We start from the raw sequence: 21,772 nt of genomic DNA, 5'->3' as shown, positions 1-21,772 counted from the left end.
GCAAAGACGCAATTCTTTTTTGGGATGTGCTGGAAGGAACTCTGAAGAAAGAATTTTTTCTAAATTCGTACAGTGTGCGGTATCTTGCTGTTACACAATCTGATTACGAACGATATGACATGGTTTTCCTTATTGGACTTCATAGCTTGTGGAAGACACGCATGTTTGATCGTAATGCTGAACCTGTTGTTCCAACTAGACTCCATTTTAGCAGAATGATGCTGCAACTGAAGGACGCTTATGATTGGTTGGTTGGTTGGTTCACAGGAGGGGAAAGGCGCAGGTATATGTCACACATGCTCTGTGGACACCTGAACCGCGCTGTAAGGGAAGGGAGGAATGTGGGAGTGAAAGTAGAAAGATCGCTTCTCGGCCTTTTGGCTAAGATCAAAGTGAAGGACGCTTATGATGAAAATGAATTTCAACCTGATTGGTTTCCGCTGGTGATACGGTGCTTATCTTTGCCTGCCTTTTAGTTGTGTTTTCTGTTATGCATCATAGCAACGGCTGCGTGCATTTTAAATAGCATGTGTACATAACCCTTTCTGTAAATAACCACGTGTAATACATACCATGCCAGAAAAAAGAAACCGTGGGGTGGTACAGCGGTAAAGCGCTCGGCTGTGGATCCAAGAAATGGAGGTTCGATTCCCGGAAGGCTGCTATTTTTTTTAATGACGAGAGGAGCATTTGGCCTTGGCTGTGACGTCACGGCATACGGCATATGACATACGCGAAGCACGGCTCTGACCCTCGTAGTGAAGCTTTTCGCTTCAAACACGTGCGCCTCTCCTAGTGTCGTCACTCAGAGAGTTCCCACATGCGCAGCGGTGGCTTTTTTTGGATGACGATGCCATGGTGTTGGCCAGCCTAGTGAAGCTTTTCGCTTCAAATAGGAAAGGCGCAGACTGTCTTTGAAATTCAAGGTTGTTCATGTAGACAACGCACAACCCAGGGCTATAAATAATAAATAATTGGTTCAAAGGAAGGGAAAGGCGCACTATCTGTCACACTTGCTCTGTGGATAAATGAACCGCGCCGTAATGAAAAGGAGGAAGGTGGGAGTGAAAGTGGATAGAGAGAAAGGGGAGTCGTAGTGGAGGTCTAAGGAGTAATTTCGACCACCTGGGCTGCATCTCCGTTTTGGTAATTGGTCATAGAAAAGGAAAGGTGCCGAATCTGTCACGTTCTGTGGATATCTGAACGGCGCCGTAAGAGAATGGAGGAAGGTTGGTTTGGCTTGGTTTGGTTTGTGAGGTGTAACGTCCCAAAACGACTCAGGCTATGAGAGACGCCGTAGTGGAGGTCTCCGGAAATTTTGACCACCTGGAGTATTTGACGTGCACGACATCGCACAGCACACGGGCAGGCCTTGCTTGAGTGAAAGTGCAAAGAACGTGCACCGCCGGGGAAAATTGTTGCCACGGCTGAATCCCTGCATCGCGACGAATGAAGCTTTCGCTTCAAAGCCAAGACGCCTATGTACTGCGTGATGTCATAGTACGTCAATGATCAGCAGATGGTCCGAGATTGCCAGAACTCGGAACAGCGGAATCTCTCATAGCCTGAGACGCTTTGGGGTGATAAAAATGCCGAAAGCACTGCAGGGTCTGCACTGGAGAAATGCGAAAACCTTAACGTTCCTGCTGCACACGGCACGTCGCGCGTGCACGTTAAATCCTTGTTGAAAGCAGACAGCGTTCCGTTGAACGCATCAAAACTCACAGGCATTCTATATTTGATTTACAGGAAAGGAAAGGCGCAGAACCTTTCATTCACTGAATCCCGCTGGTGGTGGTCAAAAACGTTATTTTTGGGAGCATTAAGTGATTCATGCTAATGACGGGTCGGCTCTTGGTTGCGTGTTGTGGCCGGAAGCTGGTGCTTCCCAGCGACACCCAAAGCCCAGTCCGTCAGCCGCTTTTGAACAGCTGGGTGAGAGCTGGACACCGCAGCCTCCCATCGCTCGAGGTCGGAGGGTTGCCAAGTGGTTGGAGGGTGGAATTCCGAGCATTTGATGATAATGTGCTCAAAATAAGCTTTAGGGGCCCCACACACGGTGCACTGCGGCGAGAACAGTCCTGGATAGATCAAAGCTAAGAAAGCAGGGGATGCGAATGTACGCGACTGAAGCTGGCGCCACGTCACCTGTTGTAGCTTAGTCATAGATTTATCAGGAGGAGTTTGTTGATCACGGTAATGGAGAGAGATTTCGTGACAGGATACCATGCGCTCGCGAGCATCTCCCCAGGCAGTGGCAGTCCCTGCTCGGCTGACATATCCTCGAGCAAAAGAGTGAGCTGCTTCGTTGCCTGGGTAACCCGTGCGAGCGGGCACCCATATTAAATGAATAGAGTGTTAGGGGGGGGGGGGGAGGCGAGGAACCGGAAGGCTGGGCTAGAGATCCGACCGCGAGCGAAGTTCCGTACGGCGGATTTAGAACCGCTAAAGATGGTTGTGGCTCGGGTAGTTGCTATGGCGAGGGCAACCGCCGCCTCCTCCGCCTCCAGGGAAGTGGAGGCAAAAGTTGTACCGGCCGCGACCAGTTGCAAAGAGTTGGACACAGCGCTGAGGGCGAACGCAGGGCGGGAGCGGTATGAGGCAGCGTCTACGTAACCGGTCTCTGGCTGGAAGCCATAGTGTTTTTGAAGAACTTCTGCGCGTATCTTGCGTATCTTGCGGCGAGCGACGTGTTGCTCAGGGTGCATATTCTTTGACAGGCGATGCACCTTAAGAACGCGGTGTATCGCAGGGGGAAGTGTATGTTGTGCAGAGCAGTGACCGGGAGGGGAGAAATGGATGCGAGCAAGGATGTTCCGGCCGGTGAGGGTAGATGATGATCGCTCCAACTGGGCTGAGCGGTGGACTTCCGTGAGGTCAACTAGGGAGTTATGGATGCCCGTGTGAAGAATGCGTTCATTGGAGGTGTAGCGGGGTAAGTTGATGGCGGCCTTGTACGCCTGTCGGATAAGGATGTTAACCTTCAAGGGTATTAACCTTGTCCTCCTCCACCCGCGTGAGGAAAAGGTAGGGGAGCGAGTACACAACACGGCTCAGGACAAATGCCTGTACCAGGCATCTGAGGTCATGCTCGCGTATGCCACGATGGCGATTGGTTATGGGGCGAATGAGGCGGATTGTTTGATGAACCATCTCCGTCACCTTAGTGACGGTTGCGGTATTCTTGTCATTGTTTTGTATCAGGATACCAAGAATCCTGATGTTGTTCACTTCTGGTATGCGGATGGTGATAATTGAAAAGAAGATGGGAGGAGGAGGGCCTTTATCTGTACGACATCTAGGATGTCGGAGTATGAGAAGCTCCGATTTGGTAGGGGAACAAGCCAAGCCGACATTTGCGGCAAAAGATACTACAATGTCTGCTCCGGTTTGTAATGTATCTTCCATGGCGCCAATGCTACCTGTGGTGGTCAACAGTGTAATATCATAGGCGTATAAGGATTGGGACAGGGCAGGGATTTGGTTGAGGGCGTGTGCCATGGGGATAAGGGTAATATTAAAGAGCAGTGGGGTGAGGACAAAACCCTGTGGGGTGCCAATGCTACCGAGTTTGAAAGATGGAGATGAGAGCGAGCCGATGGTGATTTCTGCTGTGCGGTGACTAAGAAAGGCGGATACGTACTGGTGGACACGCGAGCCGACTTGAAGCGATGAGAGAGCATCTAAAATGACTGCGCGACGCACATTATCAAAGGCCTTTGTGAGATCTAAGGCAAGAATTGCTCGGGTGCGCTTTGCGTGGCGGTGGTGAAGGACATCTTCTGACAGTTGCCGCATAATATCCTGTGTGGAGAGATGTGGCCGGAGCCGACCATTGCGTCAGGGAAGAAGTTGTGGTCGTTTATATGGTTCTGGAGGCGTGCGAGCACAACATGTTCAAAGAGTTTGCCAAGACAGGAAGTGAGAGATATGGGACGGAGATTCTTGATGTCGAGTGGTTTGCCGGGTTTAGGGATAAATGTGATACGGGCGTGTGTCCACTAGGCCGGAAGGGTTCCCGTGTGCCAGCATTGGTTGAAGAGGTCCGTGACCGCATCGACAGACGGGTCATCCAAGTTACGAAGCATCTTATTTGTGACTCGGTCCGTCCCCGGAGCTGATGTCGTCCTGAGGCGGTGCATCGCTGCCCTGACTTCAGCTGAAGAGATTTCCCCATCAAGGGCAGGGTTGGGAGAACCGGTGTAGGAAGGGAGGGGGGTAGAGGCGGTTGTAGTGATGTACTCATCTTTTAAGGTCTGAAGGAGGGCGTCATCGCATAGGGGAAGCTGACGAATAAAGCGGCAAATATTCGTACTCTGCATGGTCTTGGTGTGCCCAGGATCAAGGAGGTAGCGTAAAAGCGACCAGGGCCCGCTTGCACAAAACAATCTTAAGACTATCTTAGCTAAGTCCAGACTTAACTGGAGTCTAAAGAATAGCCACTAGCATGGCCGCTTAAGACTGGAGTCAAGACTGGGCTTCAGTCCTGACTTGAATAAGTCGCTTGTATGGTAACGACTCTAGTGCTGTCTTGGTTAAGACACAAGGACGCCAGGTGTCTAGGTAGAGAAATTAGGGAAATACAGGGATGCGCTGGCACTGTCCCTGCTGTAAGATGTACACATTCCGTCAATTTTGCGTTGTGTAAAATCCGTGCCATTGCTTTTTGCGGCTTAAGATTCTGTTACGAGGAAAAATGCCCTAAGTGGTTGCTGAGGCCGTTCTGGGAAGCCACTCTAGTGAGCATGAACCCGAAGCGTTCGACGTTCGGAACACGAGCCGTCTTATATAAGCTTGGTCTTTCTAAAGACACCACTTAAGTCTGGACTTAGCTCGGACTTTATCGTGCAAGCCGGCCCAGGTGTCTTTAAGGCCTAGATTACTGTTCATGCGATCACAGACCTGCCCCCACTGTTGGTGAGCGAGGTCCCTTGTATGAGCCTCAATTTCTTTCACAAGGCGGAAAATTCGCCGTTTGAGAGCGCGATAATGCTTTTGGGACAGTCAACGTTTCTGATGGCTGGAGTGTGCATCCCACATGTGGAGAAGGCGCCTATCCGCAGCCGAAGTGTCTTTTGGTTCCGGGATAGTGGCTGTCACCGACTCCACATCCTGTGTGATAGAAGCCACCCAGGCCTCCAGGTCCACAATGGTGTCCGGGGCATTTTGCCTGATGCGGCGAAATCGATCCCAATCAACAACGCAGGCCTGATTGCGTTTGGGTGGGGTGAGGGAAGAGATGGGGAGCTCGCTGCATAAAATTTAATGATCACTGCCTAATGAGTGAGTGGTATTAGTCCAGCGGCTTTCTCGAATGCATTTTGAGAGAGCCAAGTCTGGGCTTGAGTCGTGCTGAACGCTAGATCCAATTCGGGTAGGATAGGAGGTGTCGTTGAGAATACAAAGCCCTTTGTCCTGAACGAAGGACAAAATCTAGTGTCATCCTCCTCACGGTAGAAGAACAAGAATTATGATCAGCATCTCACTATCCCCGGCGCGCCGCAGTTGGTTAAAGCGCTGGGCTGGGGATCCGAGCGATGGAGGTTCAATTCCCGTTGGAGACTAGATTTCTGTGTTTATGATGACTTCATCAGGATAATATACAGGTGCAATCTCACGGTATCCCGCAGAATCTCGCGGAGAAGTGAGACACTTCTTGCGGACGCATGGACGGACACGCCGGCGAGTCATGAGACTTAAAAGGTTTTCGCTTTAAAACCATCCACGTGATTCCTTTTGTTCTGTGTTCGATCTCTTTTCGTCCATTTGACGGCAATGCTTATGTGCGCGCCAAAATACTCATACAAAAAAGGAAAACATGAGGCATTCAGCCGTTAAGAATATATGGATATGGACTCGGTTAATTAGCTATTCATCAGCCACATAATTTCCCTGATCAGAAGCATTTCCAATCGCAATTTATCTTGTTCAGCGCCCTTTTTCTGCTTTTTCCCAGTGCCAGAAAAGAAATCAATATTGATGCTTTCTTTTTATATTCTTCTTGGTCCCGTTCCAATCAATACATTTATTTCAGACATTTGGAAGGAATTTGCGGTAATCTTTTTAAAATGAAAGTTTCTAATCAGCGAGACTTATATTGAAAACACATCTTTTGTCGCAGTGAAGCGCTGCATGAACCATACAAAAAAGGGAGAAACTTCTGACACGCAATGTAGCATAATCATCGGGTGCATATCGAATTCTATTAAGCTGAACTGCTCTTTTTCTTCTCTTTACTATAACTTGACAAATAAAACAAATGTTTTGTCCTCCTCAATCAACATTACGAGCGGGAGCTTGTTTCTTGAAGAAAATAGACTCCGACTTATTTAAGGTAAAGACAGCTTCATTTTATGCCACGTGTCAACTCTTGGAATAAAAAGAAAATAAAAAAGCATGATGACGAGTTTAATTTTGAAAACAAGCTGGAGTGCGATCCGGCAAGTCTCGCAGACAGCAGCTGCATTGCAGAGCTTCAAGTGCGCATTCTCGCACAGGTCGCTGATTAGGATAGTGTATTTGTAGTTTTAAAAAAATATATTTTTGATTCTATAGCTCATGTGCCATAATTACATAAGTTACGTTATCTCAGGCTGCATCCCTCTGTCATCGACTGACTACATTGTTATATTTAAGGCCGCATTCAGCATATTGTGAATTATGGGGGCCCCATCGGCTATGCAAATGTCTTCTCAGCGACCCATTAGAGTGCGAATGGATTCCTTCTATATATCAATTATATCAAGGATATGGTTCTCCACCTTACTTAAAAAGCTCGGCTATATGTTGACGACTGAGTCTTGATTCATGTTCTGGAATGTCGTTTTGATGAGTTAAATCGTCAGCGAGACAGATTCTAATCAGCGTTGGTGCTTGAAAAGCAGATGTATTTTAACACCTTAAAATGTCAATTCATTTCGTTCACTTGAAATCACTCTACTGTTACTCGTTATTTCTCGTTAAATCATGTTCACTTTCAAAAATGTTCCAAATATATCTTGGCGTATATTTCAAATGTAGCCTTACGAGGATGAGGCAAGCTGAGCACATTGTCAAAATTTTTAAACCGCAATCTTAAGGAAGCGCAGTCTATTGTCAAGCAGCTCCTGCATTTCGCTTGCATTAGGCCGATGTGTGAATTGCAGGCCTTGCGTGGGAACCCAGTTTGCTTATATCACATGTCCGAATGCGTCCTAAATAACGCCGCACCCCGCCGGGGTGGCGCAGTGGTTATACAGCACTCGACTTCTGTTCCCACAGACGCGGGATCAAATCCCGGCCTCGGCGGCCGCTTTTCGTTGGCGGCGAAAAGCAAGGCGCCCGTGTGCTGTGCTATGTCAGTGCACGTTAAAGACCCCCAGGTGGTCGAAGTTTCCGGAGTCCTCCACTACGGCGTCTCTCATAGCCTATGTCTCTTTGGGACGTTAAAACCAACCTAAATAACGCCGCCAGATTTGTTTCTATCAATTATAACTATTGTTACATATCTAAAAGCCATCTTGTTTGGAAATCTTTACCTCAATGCAGAAAACATTGCATATTACAGACCATGCGTCACATCTATTTTGGAAAGTTGAAAATTAACAAAAAGCCGCAATGTGCTTGAATCTGTCTTTTTTCTAGACAGCTTGACCATCACTGGAATATACGGGAAATTAAATCCGAAAAGAAATGCGTAAAACCTCATTCTTTCCACTGATAAAAAATGAGTAAAGCAGGCGGTGAGTTGGCATCGCTGTACGCTGCACGAAATATTTTTTTAGATATGTGACGTGGCCCGCGCATCGCTTGTGCGTGCCTTCCTCATTACATGTGCCGTCGTATTTGTGGCGCACAGTTATCTTCCTTCGGTGGATGTATTTTCATTGTTCTTTATCAGTTCTGATATTTTCTATATTATTGGTCTATTGCACTTTTGACCTTTTCAGGAAATGATTTTGTCATCCTCCGTGCGGTCCTGGACTGTGTAATAAATAAATTCGCTCCTCCTGTAGACACTGTGCTTGCGTCGGCCATTGCCAGATGTGCAGAACAGTCTTGCCGTAAGGCTCAAGTTCTTTTCGGCGATTTTGCGACAGTCAGCCGCGAAAACGACAAATGTATTAAGTCCAAGCACTACGTATACCCGTGGCCGCCTGTTTGAAAGTAGTACAATGCTGTCGTGCTGCAAATCGGTCCGAAGTGAGATGTTTGCTGGGTGCACCGAAAAGGCGCCGAAAAAGGCCATTAACAGCAGAGCTCGACGCCACAGCGTATTCACTCCTCGGCACCACCTGACGACCTCCCAACATAAGGAAAGAAACCATTGACCTTAATATTTCGCCAGGCCCTGCATTCTGTTCCTGTTGTTGTGGCTTCAGAAAGAAGGAAAAGAAAATACACGGGCCTGCTACTGGCTCTGTATCTGAGCCACCTCCGCTGCCTCGTGCAGACAGATGATTGATTGATTTATAGGAAGGGAAAGACGAGGTAACTGTCTCACTTGTTTTCTGTGGACACCTCAACCGCGCCGTAAGGAAAGGGAGGAAGGTGGGAGTGAAGGTGGAAAGAGAGAAAGAGGAGCCGTAGTTAGAGCTACGGAGCAAGGCAGAAGAGAAAATAGGGAAGAAAGAAAAGGATGAGGGAGGAATAGACGCGCGCCGCCACAACAGCCGTCGTCCACCACCGAAACGGTGGCGGGTAAAATGACGGTCTACAATAGATAAAATTTCAGTGGCAGGCTAGGCCCCGCCGCAAGCGGCAGTGACCTGCCTGTCCCACCCCCATACATTCTGAGGGTATTAGGGACCTATCTGGTGGTGGATAGATCCTTCTGTTTAGTCTGGGAGTCTCACAGAGCTCCTAGTAGGCAATGAGCTGGGGTCTTTGTCTCCGGGTAGCGAGGTCTCTATGGCCGCTCTGGTGTAGACATCTAGAACGCGGCGATGGGCAGCCTCATTGTCTTGTAGACCATCAAGAGCTGGAACCCAGAGGACTGAAATATCCCGGTTTAGCGGATGCTTTCTCAGTAGACTGGCCGCCTGCTTGGAAATTAGGCCTTTGCCGAAGTTCCTAACAGCCGCCTTATTATCTGAAAGGATAGTTTTTGGGTTTAGTGCCTGTATATGCTAGCGCTATCGCAGCCTCTCCAGCTGTTAAAGCGTTACGTATATTAATGGATCCAAGTACTTGCTGGGAGTGGTTCCCATCTACCACTGCTATGACCGCGGCCGGCGTCTCATGCTCCAGGATTTCAACGACATAGGGTAGCTCACCTGACTGAAGCGGTAGTTCTTGTAGTATTTTTCGGCCAACTAGAGTGGAGTTGAGCTGCCAAATCTGGGCCTCCCTGACCGCTTTGGCAACCTCTTTCCAGGTAATGTGCATTTCCATAGCCAGAAGCTTCTCTGTCGACGAGTTGGGGGATGCCTAAAGCTGTTTTGAATGACGTTCTGATCATTTTCTCTAACGTCTCTTCTATCGCCAGGATTGAGATTGTTAAAGGTGTTGGCATAAGCTATTCTGCTGATTACAAAGGTTCTCTGAGGCCTTTCTTCCTGATGGAGATTAGCCTGAATATCCCCTTTACCTCATCGGCATACGTCTGAAGCGTTTTCAGGATGGTGGTGTTTTTTCTATTCTGCTGTAGGAAACACCCTAGAATAGTAATGCTGCTCATTCTCGGTACCTTGCTCCCTCCCACGTATACCTCCGCTGGTTTGTATAGGTGCAGTAGGTGGGATTCTCTGGTTAGTTGTGCTTTGCTGCACATTGAGAAAAGTTCAGATTTGTTGAAGAGAGCAAGATAGTCCTCTCTCTAGGGCGTAGTTTTCAACTATATACGCCGCTTCCTGCAGCTTATGCGATGTATCGGTAGTTACCTATTTCAGTCTTTCGTACTTTCGAATTGCGCGCCAATCGCAGTATCTGTCACGCGCGGAATCCCACTATCATCCTCACGGTACACAAGCGGAATTATCAGTAGCGCTTTACGACCCGTGGCATGGTCGTAACGAATGGAACGAGCTAATGTTGGTTCTGTAGTATTAAGGGGGGGGGGGAACTTTGCTATAGAAATTTTTCGACTCGCCTAATTATAAATGGCCACCTATCAAGCCCCGTACGAATCAACTCTTTTGTGAAGCAACGCTGTCCGATCGATGTCTCCGCTGATTTTTTGCTCTTTACTTGGAACCATTTTAAGTTTTTACATAACAGTAGTATCCATGGCTTCCCTCTCCTTGGAAATGATGTTAAACTGCTTGCATATGCGGTTGATCTTGCGTGTTTCTGTACTGACAAAACAAGCATAGAAAAAGTTATATCCAGCATAGAACAATTTGGCATTGTTTGTGGTGCTAAGATGAATCCCTCCAAGAGTTCCATCCTTTGGTTTGGTTCGTGGGGTTCAACACCGCCCCTATACGCAGGAGTTGAATGGTCATGTGTGCCCCTAAATATGTAGGCATTCCTCTGCATGCATTTAAGTCAAGTGCAAATTACTGGAAAGAGTGTGTTCCTGTCGTCCAGCTTTATGCGAATACATTTGTCCCCTATCGGCTTTCAATATTCGGTTGGACTCAAGCCTGCAACATGTTTTTGACGACAAAACTTTATTATGTGCTTCAGGTTCTCCACTGTGCTAGGCATTACATCCAGCGTTTTCACCGAATATTTGCGGCGTTTATTTCGGCATCTAATTTTGAACCGATTAGACGCGATAACCTATTCAGACCAGTTTGAGGAGGGGGGCTCGGCTTAGTGCATCTGTATGTAAGGCAGTTAGTTGCCCGTTTCTTCTTTTTTCGAGATTGTTCACATCCGATTATTAGAGCATTCCTATAAGTTATTTTCTTGAATCTGCTTCCCAAATTAGTGGTTTCTTCAGATTTTAGTGACCGCCCGCAGTTGCTAGGATTTATGAAGGAAGTTTATGCTTCGGTGAGGTTTTTGATAGTACGATTCTCGAATGAGTACTTATATTCTGTTTCGCGCAAGATGCTATACAAGGAATTGATAGCAATGCCTTTTCCGCCACCACTGTATCGTTCTTTATACTTTGGTCTTAACGGTCATGACGTGCTAAAGAGGGTGCGCAAAATGCAGATTTCTCGTTGCACGAAAACATTTTCCTTTAAACTACACACGTAAGCTCTACCTGTTAACACGTGGCTCCATAGAAAAAAATATTTTTGTATCTTCTGTAAACTGCCGTCTGTGTGACGTGCCTGATACAATTGAGCACCGTTTCATAAATTGCAAAGACGAAATTCTTTTTTGGGATGTGCTGCAAAGAACTATAAAGAAAGAATTTGTTCTAAATTCGTACAGTGTGCGGTATCTTGCTGTTACACAATCTGATTACGAACGATATGACATGGTTTTCCTTATTGGACTTCATAGCTTGTGGAAGACACGCATGTTTGATCGTAATGCTGAACCTGTTGTTCCACCTAGACTCCATTTTAGCAGAATGATGCTGCAACTGAAGGACACTTATGATGAAAATGACTTTCAACCTGATTGGTTTCCGCTGGTGACACGGTTCTTATCTTTGCCTGCCTTTTTGTTGTGTTTTCTGTTATGCATCACAGCAACGGCTGAGTGCATTATAAATAGTATGTGTGCATAACCCTTTCTGTAAATAATCACGTGTAATAAATACCATGTCAGAAATAAAAAGCCCGTGGCGTGGTTTAGCGGTAAAGCGCTCGGCTGTGGATCCAAGAAGTGGAGGTTCGATTCCAGGAAGGCTAATATTTTTTTTAATGAGGAGAGGAGCATTTGGCATTGGCTGTGACGTCACGGCATACGGCGTATGGCATACGCAAAGCTCAGCTCTGACCCTCGTAGTGCAGCTTTTCGCTAGAAACACCTGCGCCTCTCCTAGTGACGTCATTCAGCGACTTCCCGCATGCGCATTAGTTTGCGCCAACAGGGCGTGCCAACGGGCCGTTACGGAATGGGATAAATTTAGAGAAATCAGCGCAACCGCGCAATTAAAACTGATTGGGAACATTGAGGAATGGACGGAGGCACTGAAACCCCACGTTGGTGAGGCGTCAAAGACACTGGTAGGAGACGACGCACATGGTATAGCAGATAGCCGACTGCTCCACATGTGGGACGCTAAACAAAGCATGGAACGCAGGCTGAAGAAACAAAAGTGGAACAAGAATCTTAGAAGACGAATCGCGAGTCTTAACAAGGCAATTGAAAGCTACACGATCAAATTGTGCGAACAAAACTGGCTCAGCAGATGCGACGAAATGAGGGAGGCTTGAATCTCTCCAAAACGTGGGGCATGCCCCGGCATCTGCTGGACCCAACAAATTCAAAACTCAATCGGGAATAAGATTGGCAAAAGTCAGACACGCCTTTCAAGGAGACGATGCGGCGTTTGAGAATACGTTAGTAAAAACGTATGTTGCAGACAACCAGCGTTCCCCACTCCCGAGATACGGTGGCACGCCCAACGAGGCGCTTGACGCCCCCATCACGGAGGCAGAGGTAAGGGCGGAAATTATAAAAATAAAACCCAAATCAGCCCCGGGCCCCGATGGGATCACCAGTAAAATGCTAAGGAATCTGGACGATGAATCTATCAGTCTTCTAACGGAATTCATTGGAAAAATTGGGGAACGAGCCAGTTGCCAGATCAGTGGAAAACGGCAAACATAATACTAATACCCAAGCCGGGAAAACCCCCGCAATTGGAAAATTTGAAATCGATTTCCCTAACTTCATGCGTAAGGAAGTTGGTGGAGCACGTAATACAGACATGATTAACGTGCTTCATGGAGAAAAACAACCTGTGGCCGCACGAAATGGTTTGTTTCCGACCACACATCTGCACGCAGGACGTAATGCTCCGATTAAAGCATGATATCATAGACTCGCGATCGAGAGATGCCAAAGTGATCCTGGGCCTAGACCTCACCAAGGCCTTCGACAATGTCAGGCACGAGGCTATCCTCGAAGGGCTCGAAGTGCTCAGAGTAGGGGAGAGAACGTACAACTACATAAAAGACTTCTTACCGGGCAGAAAAGCCTGCATGATGTTTCAAAATTTAGAATCTGCTACGATAGAGTTAGGAAGCAAAGGCACACCGCAGGGCTCAGTGCTATCGCCTCTCCTATTCAACGTGGCAGTGAGAGGCCTCCCAGGTAAACTTAACCAAATCAAGGGGCTAACTTTTAGCATGTATGCGGACGATATTAACCTCTGGTTTAACCATGGGAGCAATGCGAGTACGGAGGAATGCCTGCAGGCAGCGACCAACATCATTGTAGATTACTCGGCTAAAAGGGGACTTTCGTGTTCCCCGCATAAATCTGAGTTGTTCGTTTATAACCCAAAGTACCTCCGCTACAAGAATAGCGGGGAGTTTCATATTCAGGTGGAGGGCAAACCGGTGCCAAAAGTGGATCGGATCAAAATTTTGGGGATGGTCATTCAATCCCACAGTCATAACGGAGAGGTCCTGAAAAAAATAGAAAGTTACGAGATGCAAACCCTCGAACTCTTGAGGAGGGTCGCCACTAAAGGAAGAGGCCTCAGGGAGAGACATTTGCTCAAACTAATTCAGGCATACGTAATAAGCCGAATCAGTTACGCCACGCCCTACCTGGACATCAAGGCCGGCGAAAAAGAGACGTTAGACTCCCTGATTCGAAGATGCGTTAAGAAGGCGCTAGAACTAACTGCCCATGGGTGCATAACTGCCCCGAGTTCGAGCAGTCGCGCGAACGACTGCTCGAACTCGGGGTGCATAACACGTGGAGGCAGTGCGAGTCTCCCAATTATAGAGCCTAAGCACGACCGAGACGGGCAGGGTAATCCTTGCAAAAGTAGGTCTGGACCCAGACAGAGGAGTTAAAAAAAAAGTCACAATTAATAGTGATATAGGAATGCCTTGGTAGTCCCCCCCCCCCCCCCATTCCCTAGAAATATGCATCCAGAATTTAATGTCGACAGAAGGGCCAAACGAGCCGAAGCTCTAGAGCGACGGTTCAAGAACATGGGAGCAAAGGAAGTAGTCTATGTTGATGCCGCAAGTGGCAGAACAGGTGCGGCGGTAGCTTCGGTAGTCGATGGCCGAGGGGCACCGGTATCCGCGGCAGCCATCAGAGGCCGCAAAACAGAGACTGCGGAGGAAGTTGCGATAGCGCTATCTTGCGTAGGAACACAAGCCAAGTTCTAAATTAGCGACAGCAAAACTGCCATTCAAAAGGGGAGGATATCGCCGGAGGCGGCGAAAATCCTCACACAAAGAACGATGAATAGAAAAATTCAGTTAATTTGGACACCCGCACACGCTGCCGTCCCAGGTAAACGAGGCGGGTGCACGAGCTAGCCCGAGCTCTCTACTTCCGGGTAGCCGTCGAGCCCCATGAACACTGTGCATACGACGAGCGTCTGCAAAATTACGGGGAAATCATCGACCATTTTAAATTGGGACGTAGACTGGTACCCCCGCCAGATGTTAGACTAAATAATAGAGAAGCTGTCGCGTGGTGGCGACTACAAACTAATACGTTCATGAACCCGGTCTGGGCGTTTCACGCGCTACCAGACTTTAGTGACAAAGATCTCTGCAAACACTGTGGGGCGAGAGGGACCCTCGACCACATAATTTGGGAGTGCCCACAATCTCCAGGGATAGGGCAAAATATTACAAGAAGAGAAGCCTGGGATACCCTGCTCTGAAGCGCGGACCTTGTGATCCGGCACCGCACCGTCCATCTGGCGGAAGAAGCCGCAACAAGCCAAGGGCTACCTGCCAGTCTCTAATCCGCGGGCGCGCGACTCCCCGTCTTCCCCGGCACGCATGCGTGGGACGGGGAAGAGGACGCCCATTTCCGAAGGAATTAAAAGTTGTGCAACCAACCAACCCGCATGCGCAGCGGTGGCTATTTTTGACGACAATGCCACGGTGTTGGCTAGTCTAGTGAAGCTTTTCGCTTCAAAAAGGAAAGGCGCAGATTGTCTTTTAATTTCAAGGTTGTTCATGGTGGCAACGCACAACCCCGGGCTATAAATAATAAATAATTGGTTCATAGGAAGGGGACGGCGCAGTATCTGTCACTCTCTGTAGATACATGAACCACGCCCTAAGGGAAAGGAGAAAGTGGGAGTGAAAGTGGAAAGAGAGAAAGGGGAACCGTAGTGGAGGGCTACGCAGTAATTTCGACCACCTGGGGCTGCATCTGTTTTTTTAATTGTTCATAGGAAAGGAAAGGTGCCGTATCTGTCACACTTGTTCTGTGGACACCTGAACGGCGCCGTAAGAGAATGAAGGTTGGTTTGGCTTGGCTTGGTTTGTGAGGTGTAACGTTCCAAAACGACTCAGGTTATGAGAGACGCCGTAGTGGAAGACTCCGTACATTTCGACCACCTGGCGTTATTTAGCGTGCGCGGACATCGCACAGCACACGGGCGCCTTGCTTGTGTGAAAGGGCAAAGAGTGTGCAACCCCGGGGAAAATTGGTGCCACGGCGAAATCGCTGCATCGCGACCAATGAAGCTTTCGTTTCAAAGCCAAGACGCCCATGTACGGTGTGATGTCATAGTACGTCAACGATCAGCAGATGGTCGAGATTGCCAGAACTCGGAACTGCGGAATCTCTCATAGCCTGAGACGCTTTGGGGTGATAAAAATGCCGAAAGCAATGCAGAGTCTGCAGTGGAGAAATGCGAAAACCTGAACGTTGCTGCTGCGCACGGCACATCGCGCATGCGCGTTAAATCCTTGTTGAAAACAGACAGCGTTCCGTTGAACGCATCAAAACTCACAGCCATTCTGTATTTGATTTACAGGAAAGGAAAGGCGCAGAACCTTTCATTCACTGAATACCGCTAGTGTCCTCCTCCTCACGGTAGTGAACAAGAATTACGATGAGCGTCCCACTATCCCCGGCGCGCCGCAGTTGGTTAAAGCGCTCGGCTGGGGATCCGAGCGATGAAGGTTCAATTACCGTTCGAGACTGTATTTTGGTGTTTGTGATGACTTCATCAGGATGATTTACAAGTGCAATCTTCCGGTATCCTGCGGAATCTCGCGAAGAAGTAAGACACTTGCGGATGCACGGACGGACAGGCTTGGCGAGTCATGAGTCTTATACGGCTTTCGCTTTAAAACCATCTACGCGATTCCTAATGTTCTGTGTTCGATTTGTTTTCGTCCATGTGACGGCAATGCTTATGTGCGTGCCAAAATACTCATACAAAGCAGAAAAACATGAGGCATTCAGCCATTAAGAATATAAGGATATGGTCTCGGGTAATTAGCTATTCATCAGCCATATATTTTCCGTGATCAGAAGCATTTCCAATCGCGATTTACCTTGTTCAGCGCGTTTTTTCTGCATTTTCGCCAGTGCAAGAAAAGAAATGATTATTGATGCTTTCTTTTTATATTCTCCTTGGCCCCGTTCAAATCAATACAATTATTCCAGATATTTGCAAGGAATTTGCGGTTATCTTTTTAAAATGGAAGTTTCTAATCAACAGGACTTATACTGACAGAACCTTTTCAGTCGCAGTGAAGCGCTGCATGAACCCTACAAAAAAGAAAGAGAAACTTCTGACAAGAAATGTAGCATAATCATCGGGTGCATATCAAATTCGATCAAGCTGAACTGCTTTTTCTTCTGTTCTCTATAACTTGACAAAAAATAAAGATTTTTTGTCGTCCTCAATCAACATCAGGAGCGGGAGCTTATTTTTGGAAAAAAATAGACTTCGATTTATTTAAGGTAAAGACAGCCCCATTTTATGCCACGTGGCAACCATTCGAATAAAAAGAAAATAAAAAGCATGATGACTAGTTTAATTTTGAAAACAAGCTGGAGTGCGATCCGCACAGTCTCGCAGACAGCAGCTGCATTGCAGAACTTCAAGTGCGCATTCTCGCACAGGTCGCCGCCATGCACCATTATACGGCGCTAAGGATTATGTATTTCCAGATTTAAAGAATGTTTTTGATTCTATAGCGCACGTTGCATAATTACAGAAGTTATGTTATCACAGGCTACATCCCTCTGTCATCGACTGGCTACATTATTATATTTAGCGCCGCATTCAGCATATTGTAAATAATGGCTGCCACATCGGCTAGGTAAATCCCTAGCAATGTTTGGTTGGATTCCTTCTTTTCGTCATTTATAACAATGATATTGTTCTCCACCTTACTTGCAAAGTTTGGCTATATGTTGACTATTGTGTCATGATTCATTTTGTGGAATGTTGTTTTGATGCGTTAAAACCTCTGCGAGACAGATTCTAATCAGCGTTGGTGCTCGAAAAGCAAATGTGTTTTAACACTTCAAAATGCCAACTTATTTCTTTCACTTGAAATCGTTCCCCTGTTACTCGTTATTACTCGTTAAATAACGTTCACTTTGAAAGATATTCCTAATATAAATATCTTGGCGTATATTTCAAATATAACCTTACGAGGCCGAGGCAAGCTGTGCACATTGTGTCCAAACCCTGCAGAGTTTAAAATTTTCAAACCTTAATCTCAATGAAGCGCAGTCTATTGTCAAGCAGCTCGTGCATTTCGCTTGCATTAGGCCAATATCTGAATTGCAGGCCTTGTGTGGGAACCCAGTTTGCTTATATCACATGTCCGAATGCGTCCTAAATAACGCCGCAGCCCTCCGGGGTGGCGCAGTGGTTACGGCGCTCGACTACTGTTTCCAAAGACACGGAATTGAATCCCGGCCTCGGCGGCCACTTTTAGATGGAGGCGAAAAGCAAGGCGCCCGTGTGCTGTGCGATGTCAGTGCACGGTAAAGAACCCCAGGTGGTCGAAATTTCTGGAGCCCTCCACTACGGCGTCTCTCATAGGCTGTGTCGCTTTGGGACGTTAAAGCGCACAAACCAACCTAAATAACGCCGCCAGATTTGTTTCTATCAATTATACCTTTTCAACTATTGTTACGTATCTAAAACCTACCTAGATTGAAAATCTTTACCTCACCGCAGAAAACATTGCATATTACATACCATGCGTCACATATATTTTGAAAAGTTGAGAATTAACAAACGCCGCTATGTGCTTGAATCTCTTTTTTTTCTAGACAACTTGACCATCACTAGAAGATACGAGAACTTGAATGCCAAAAAGAACTGAGTAAAAGCTCATTCTTTCCACTGACAAAAAATGAGAAAAGCAGGCTGTAAGTTGGCATCACTGTAGGCTGCACCCAAACCTTTTGAGATGTCTGACGTGGCCCGCACATCGCTCGCGCGTGCCTTCGTCATTACATGTGCCATATTGTATTTGTGGCGCACAGTTGTCTCCCTTTGGTGGATGTATTTTCATTGTTCGTTATCAATTCTGATATTTTCTATATTATTGGTCTATTGCACTTTTGGCCTTTCCAAGAAATGTTTTGTCATCCTCCGGGCGCTGCAGGACTCTACAATAAATTTGCTCCTCCTGTGGACGCTGTGCTTGCGTCTGCCCTTGACAGATGTGCGGAACAGTCTTTCTGTGAGGCTAATGTTCCCTTCCGGCGATTTTGCGACAGTCAGCCGCGAAAACGTGAAATGTAAAAAGTCCAAGCGATACGTTTGCCCGTGGCCACCTCGTTTGAAAGTAGTACAATGCTGTCGTTCTGATGCGACGGCTGTATATTGCGCTACAGCGCTCTTAAAATGAAAAGCAAACAAATGAACAGCATATACTCGAGTGTGATAGCAACCATCCGGATGTAGATGCTAACCCAATCACCCTCCATGAGGTCGTAGGTTTTTAGACACTATAGTACTCGGGTGAATGAATCTGCGGTGCAAATTAGCATAAAGCGATTGGAAGATTAGGGGATGAAAAGCAGCAACATGATATAAGACTAGAAGGATAGAAATAAAATAAAAATTATAACGGAAATAGTTTGTACCTAAGTTAGTGATACAAACTAGAGCTGTGCTAAGCATGCTGTGCATTGTTTATCAAGTTTGTACACGGTTTATGCAGAAATAGCAATTACGAGTGCGCAGGCTACCATACCATTCTGGTGCATCAAGTTCATTGCACATCTCCATAGTATCCCAATTTCATCCATAAAAACCGCAGTTGTGGTTGGGTTTGCCACAGTGTATGGATAATTTGCGTCATATTCACTCAAAAACTGCCTACAGCAAATACGGAGTCTTGAATTTAAATGAGAGCTCAGATGTCGACACTAATAATACTGAACGCCACCGACTCTTAATACTTTCAAGAATAATATTTGCTTTATTAACAAATTTATGCTAATCAGGAACACATGTTTTCTGCGGTAAGATTCTAAGCTCATTATGCCGATACAAATGAGGCTGCTGTAGAGCAGAAAAGATGACTGTAATCTCTTCCAAGGCTAAAAACAAAAATGTGGTATTCCAGAAAATCTGGGGAATATCCAGCATAGCTAAAAGGCGGTGTGAAAAAAGCGGGGAATCATCAGCTCCCATGTCACATAACTAAAATGAAATAATGCCATGTCTTTAGGCGACTAAGGACGGTAAACTGCTTGGCTAGTTTGTACATATTGCATAGAAAGGAAACCAGCGAATACAGACGCAGGACAAGAGCAAAGAAGGCGCACACCGCAACGCTGATTTTAAAGAGGAAGTATACAATGTTAAAGCTTTGATGCTATCTGGGAGAATCAAACTGAAATATTAGAGGAGATTAAAAGACTATCAGGTTGAAGTGAAAGTCTTGCCACGACTTGTCTTTACCTGCAGATTAATGCACTCTAAAAAATTTCGCATTTTCTCTTCGCATTCATATAAGACGTGACCTCGCACCCAAATGCACGCATAAATTCGTCAGTGTTCATGAGTGGCACGTTGCAACGCATTTGGGGAGGTGAATATTTCTTCAGAATATCCTCAGATATCACGCTGTCCCGCGATCTATGCTCGGGCTTGCACCACTTGTGGCAGCTGCTGATGAAGAAGAGTTGCTCGGGAAAATACGAGCGCTCCCCAAGCCTCTGGGAGCCCTGAGGCGCGATCGCCTTGAAGGCGTCCAGAGCCTTGCGTATCCCACCGGCGTCGGCGAAGTTCTCTTCTTTGGCCGTGTCGCCGAAGCGTATTCCTGTGACCGCGACGCTGGCATTGTTGTACAGCTCCCGAAGGCAGGCAACCCTTGATTTGAACCCGTCCCATGACTCCTTCGACCACCAGTCGTTGTACTGACCACGGCTGTCGAAGACGCTGAACCGAAGATCGAGACCGTGAGTCAGTTCGTGGGCAATAATGTGTCCCAGGCCACCGTAGTTCATGGGTGCGGGAGCGCGCTGGTCGAAGAAAGGCGCAAACATTATGCCAGGTGGGATGACTACTGCATGATGCAAAGGCAAATAGAAAGCATCTGAAGTGACCATGGGAATTAGGAAACGAACAGGCGGGAATATGGGGCGTGTTGTGCCGAGCAGCTTAAATGCTTTCTTTGCCCGAGATCGCTTGAAGGAAGATAGCATCTCGGGGAAGCTACCACGAAGTGTCGGGCAATATGAGTAGTAAGCGTCGAGCTGTGCCAACGTCGATAGGTTACTCGGCCTGCCGAGGAGCACATCGAAGCTGCGGATGTATTCCAAGCCCAGAGAGCGCGTAGCGCTGTCGACCCACGGGAGTCCACGCCAGCCTTTTTCTGTGGCGTTGAATACGCGCGAAGCTATCTCTCTGACTGCCGCCATCTTGTCTGGTGCGAAAAACCAGCGACTCAGCATGTCACCTGTCGCGTACGAGAAGTCCTCCAAGGCTAACGCTGTGCACTGGCTTGCTGCAAAAGTGACCGCCCATATATATTTCCCATGGTCACTAAACTGTGCACGCGTGAGTACTGCCGACGAGAAAGGCGCCAGGAGACGGGCCAGCATAATCGCGGCGTAGCCCCGCACGGTCTGTGACTCTTGATGCCCCAGAAGCAGGCGGCCCAGAGGACGCAGCTCTTCTATTCCTGTCACACCCAGCTCGTTCTGATCCGAGAGTCGCAGGCCCGTCGGCAAGACACGGTTTATGGCTGTCAGCAGCTCACGAGTGGAGTAGAACTCGCCCAAGAGCTCCTTCACGCTGCCAAAGAGAACGTATTCGAATGTTTCGTCGGCTTCTTTGGCAAGCGCCGGCAGCACTGATGTGGCCACCATGCTGTCCAAGGCGGTGAGACGCTCGATGAGCTGCGGATCAGGCTCTCTGCAAGAGACAGGTAATTGTGCACCTGATAATTCTATCCCTGGCATTTGTCTAATGCTGAGGGAGATGCAAGGAAGTAGGAAAGTTATTAGTGTAGAGGAGGAGGCTAAAAGAGGGGGCAAAGCGCTGGTAAAATGACCAAAGAGGCAAAGAGAGCAATAAATCACCTTTTAAATTACGCTGCTCGCGCTATTGTGAATTGAACAGAAATAAAGTTCCTTTTCCAGAAGACTGAAAACCAGCCAGCGACTAAAGGCCAAGACGATAGCTTTGTTTTGCGGGCTCTTTTCATAGACCAGTAGTTCAGCGTACCAGATGTCGCATTATATTCGGATTTTGTTTGCAAAATTTAGGGCGAAAGCCTTTATAAGCTCATCGTTCAAACATTTTGCATTCGCGAGGTGTTCGCGATTTTCACGAGATGTGTCGCGAGACATCCGAGAGGTCCTTGCGTCGACATAATTTCATCAATCGACACGGCGCACTAGGTTCGGACTTCGACCTAAATTCCCCTTTCGGGTAGGTATGCCTTTATTGTCGCATGTTTCATTTCATTGATTAATACTGTCAGCCACCATAAGGGGCTGTAACAGGAGTGGAAAA

At 47.3% G+C, this 21,772-nt stretch overlaps 1 protein-coding gene and 1 pseudogene across 1 annotated transcript; one reads left to right on the top strand and one right to left on the bottom strand.

Annotated features, from left to right (window-relative positions):
* Window positions 1-2,891: 2,891 nt before the first annotated feature.
* Window positions 2,892-11,611, top strand: LOC146200188 (uncharacterized; annotated as a pseudogene).
* Window positions 11,612-19,728: 8,117 nt separating this feature from the next.
* On the bottom strand, window positions 19,729-21,123 carry LOC146200187 (neprilysin-1-like). Its single transcript, XM_084592287.1, has one exon. It carries the CDS (start codon window positions 21,121-21,123, stop codon window positions 19,729-19,731), a length of 1,395 nt encoding a protein of 464 aa, XP_084448413.1.
* Window positions 21,124-21,772: the final 649 nt, after the last annotated feature.

The sequence above is a fragment of the Amblyomma maculatum genome, chromosome 2, assembly GCF_055883805.1.
Source record: "Amblyomma maculatum isolate TAMU_Amacu chromosome 2, ASM5588380v1, whole genome shotgun sequence".
NCBI classification, from domain to species: Eukaryota; Metazoa; Arthropoda; class Arachnida; order Ixodida; family Ixodidae; genus Amblyomma; species Amblyomma maculatum.
The sequence above is the reverse complement of the archived record's forward strand: the minus strand, read 5'-3'. Positions and strand labels throughout refer to the sequence as shown.

What these genes read in the sequence shown, in the direction of transcription:
- LOC146200187 (XM_084592287.1), bottom strand. Translation starts at nt 21,123, where the DNA reads ATGGTGGCCACATCAGTGCTGCCGGCGCTTGCCAAAGAAGCCGACGAA.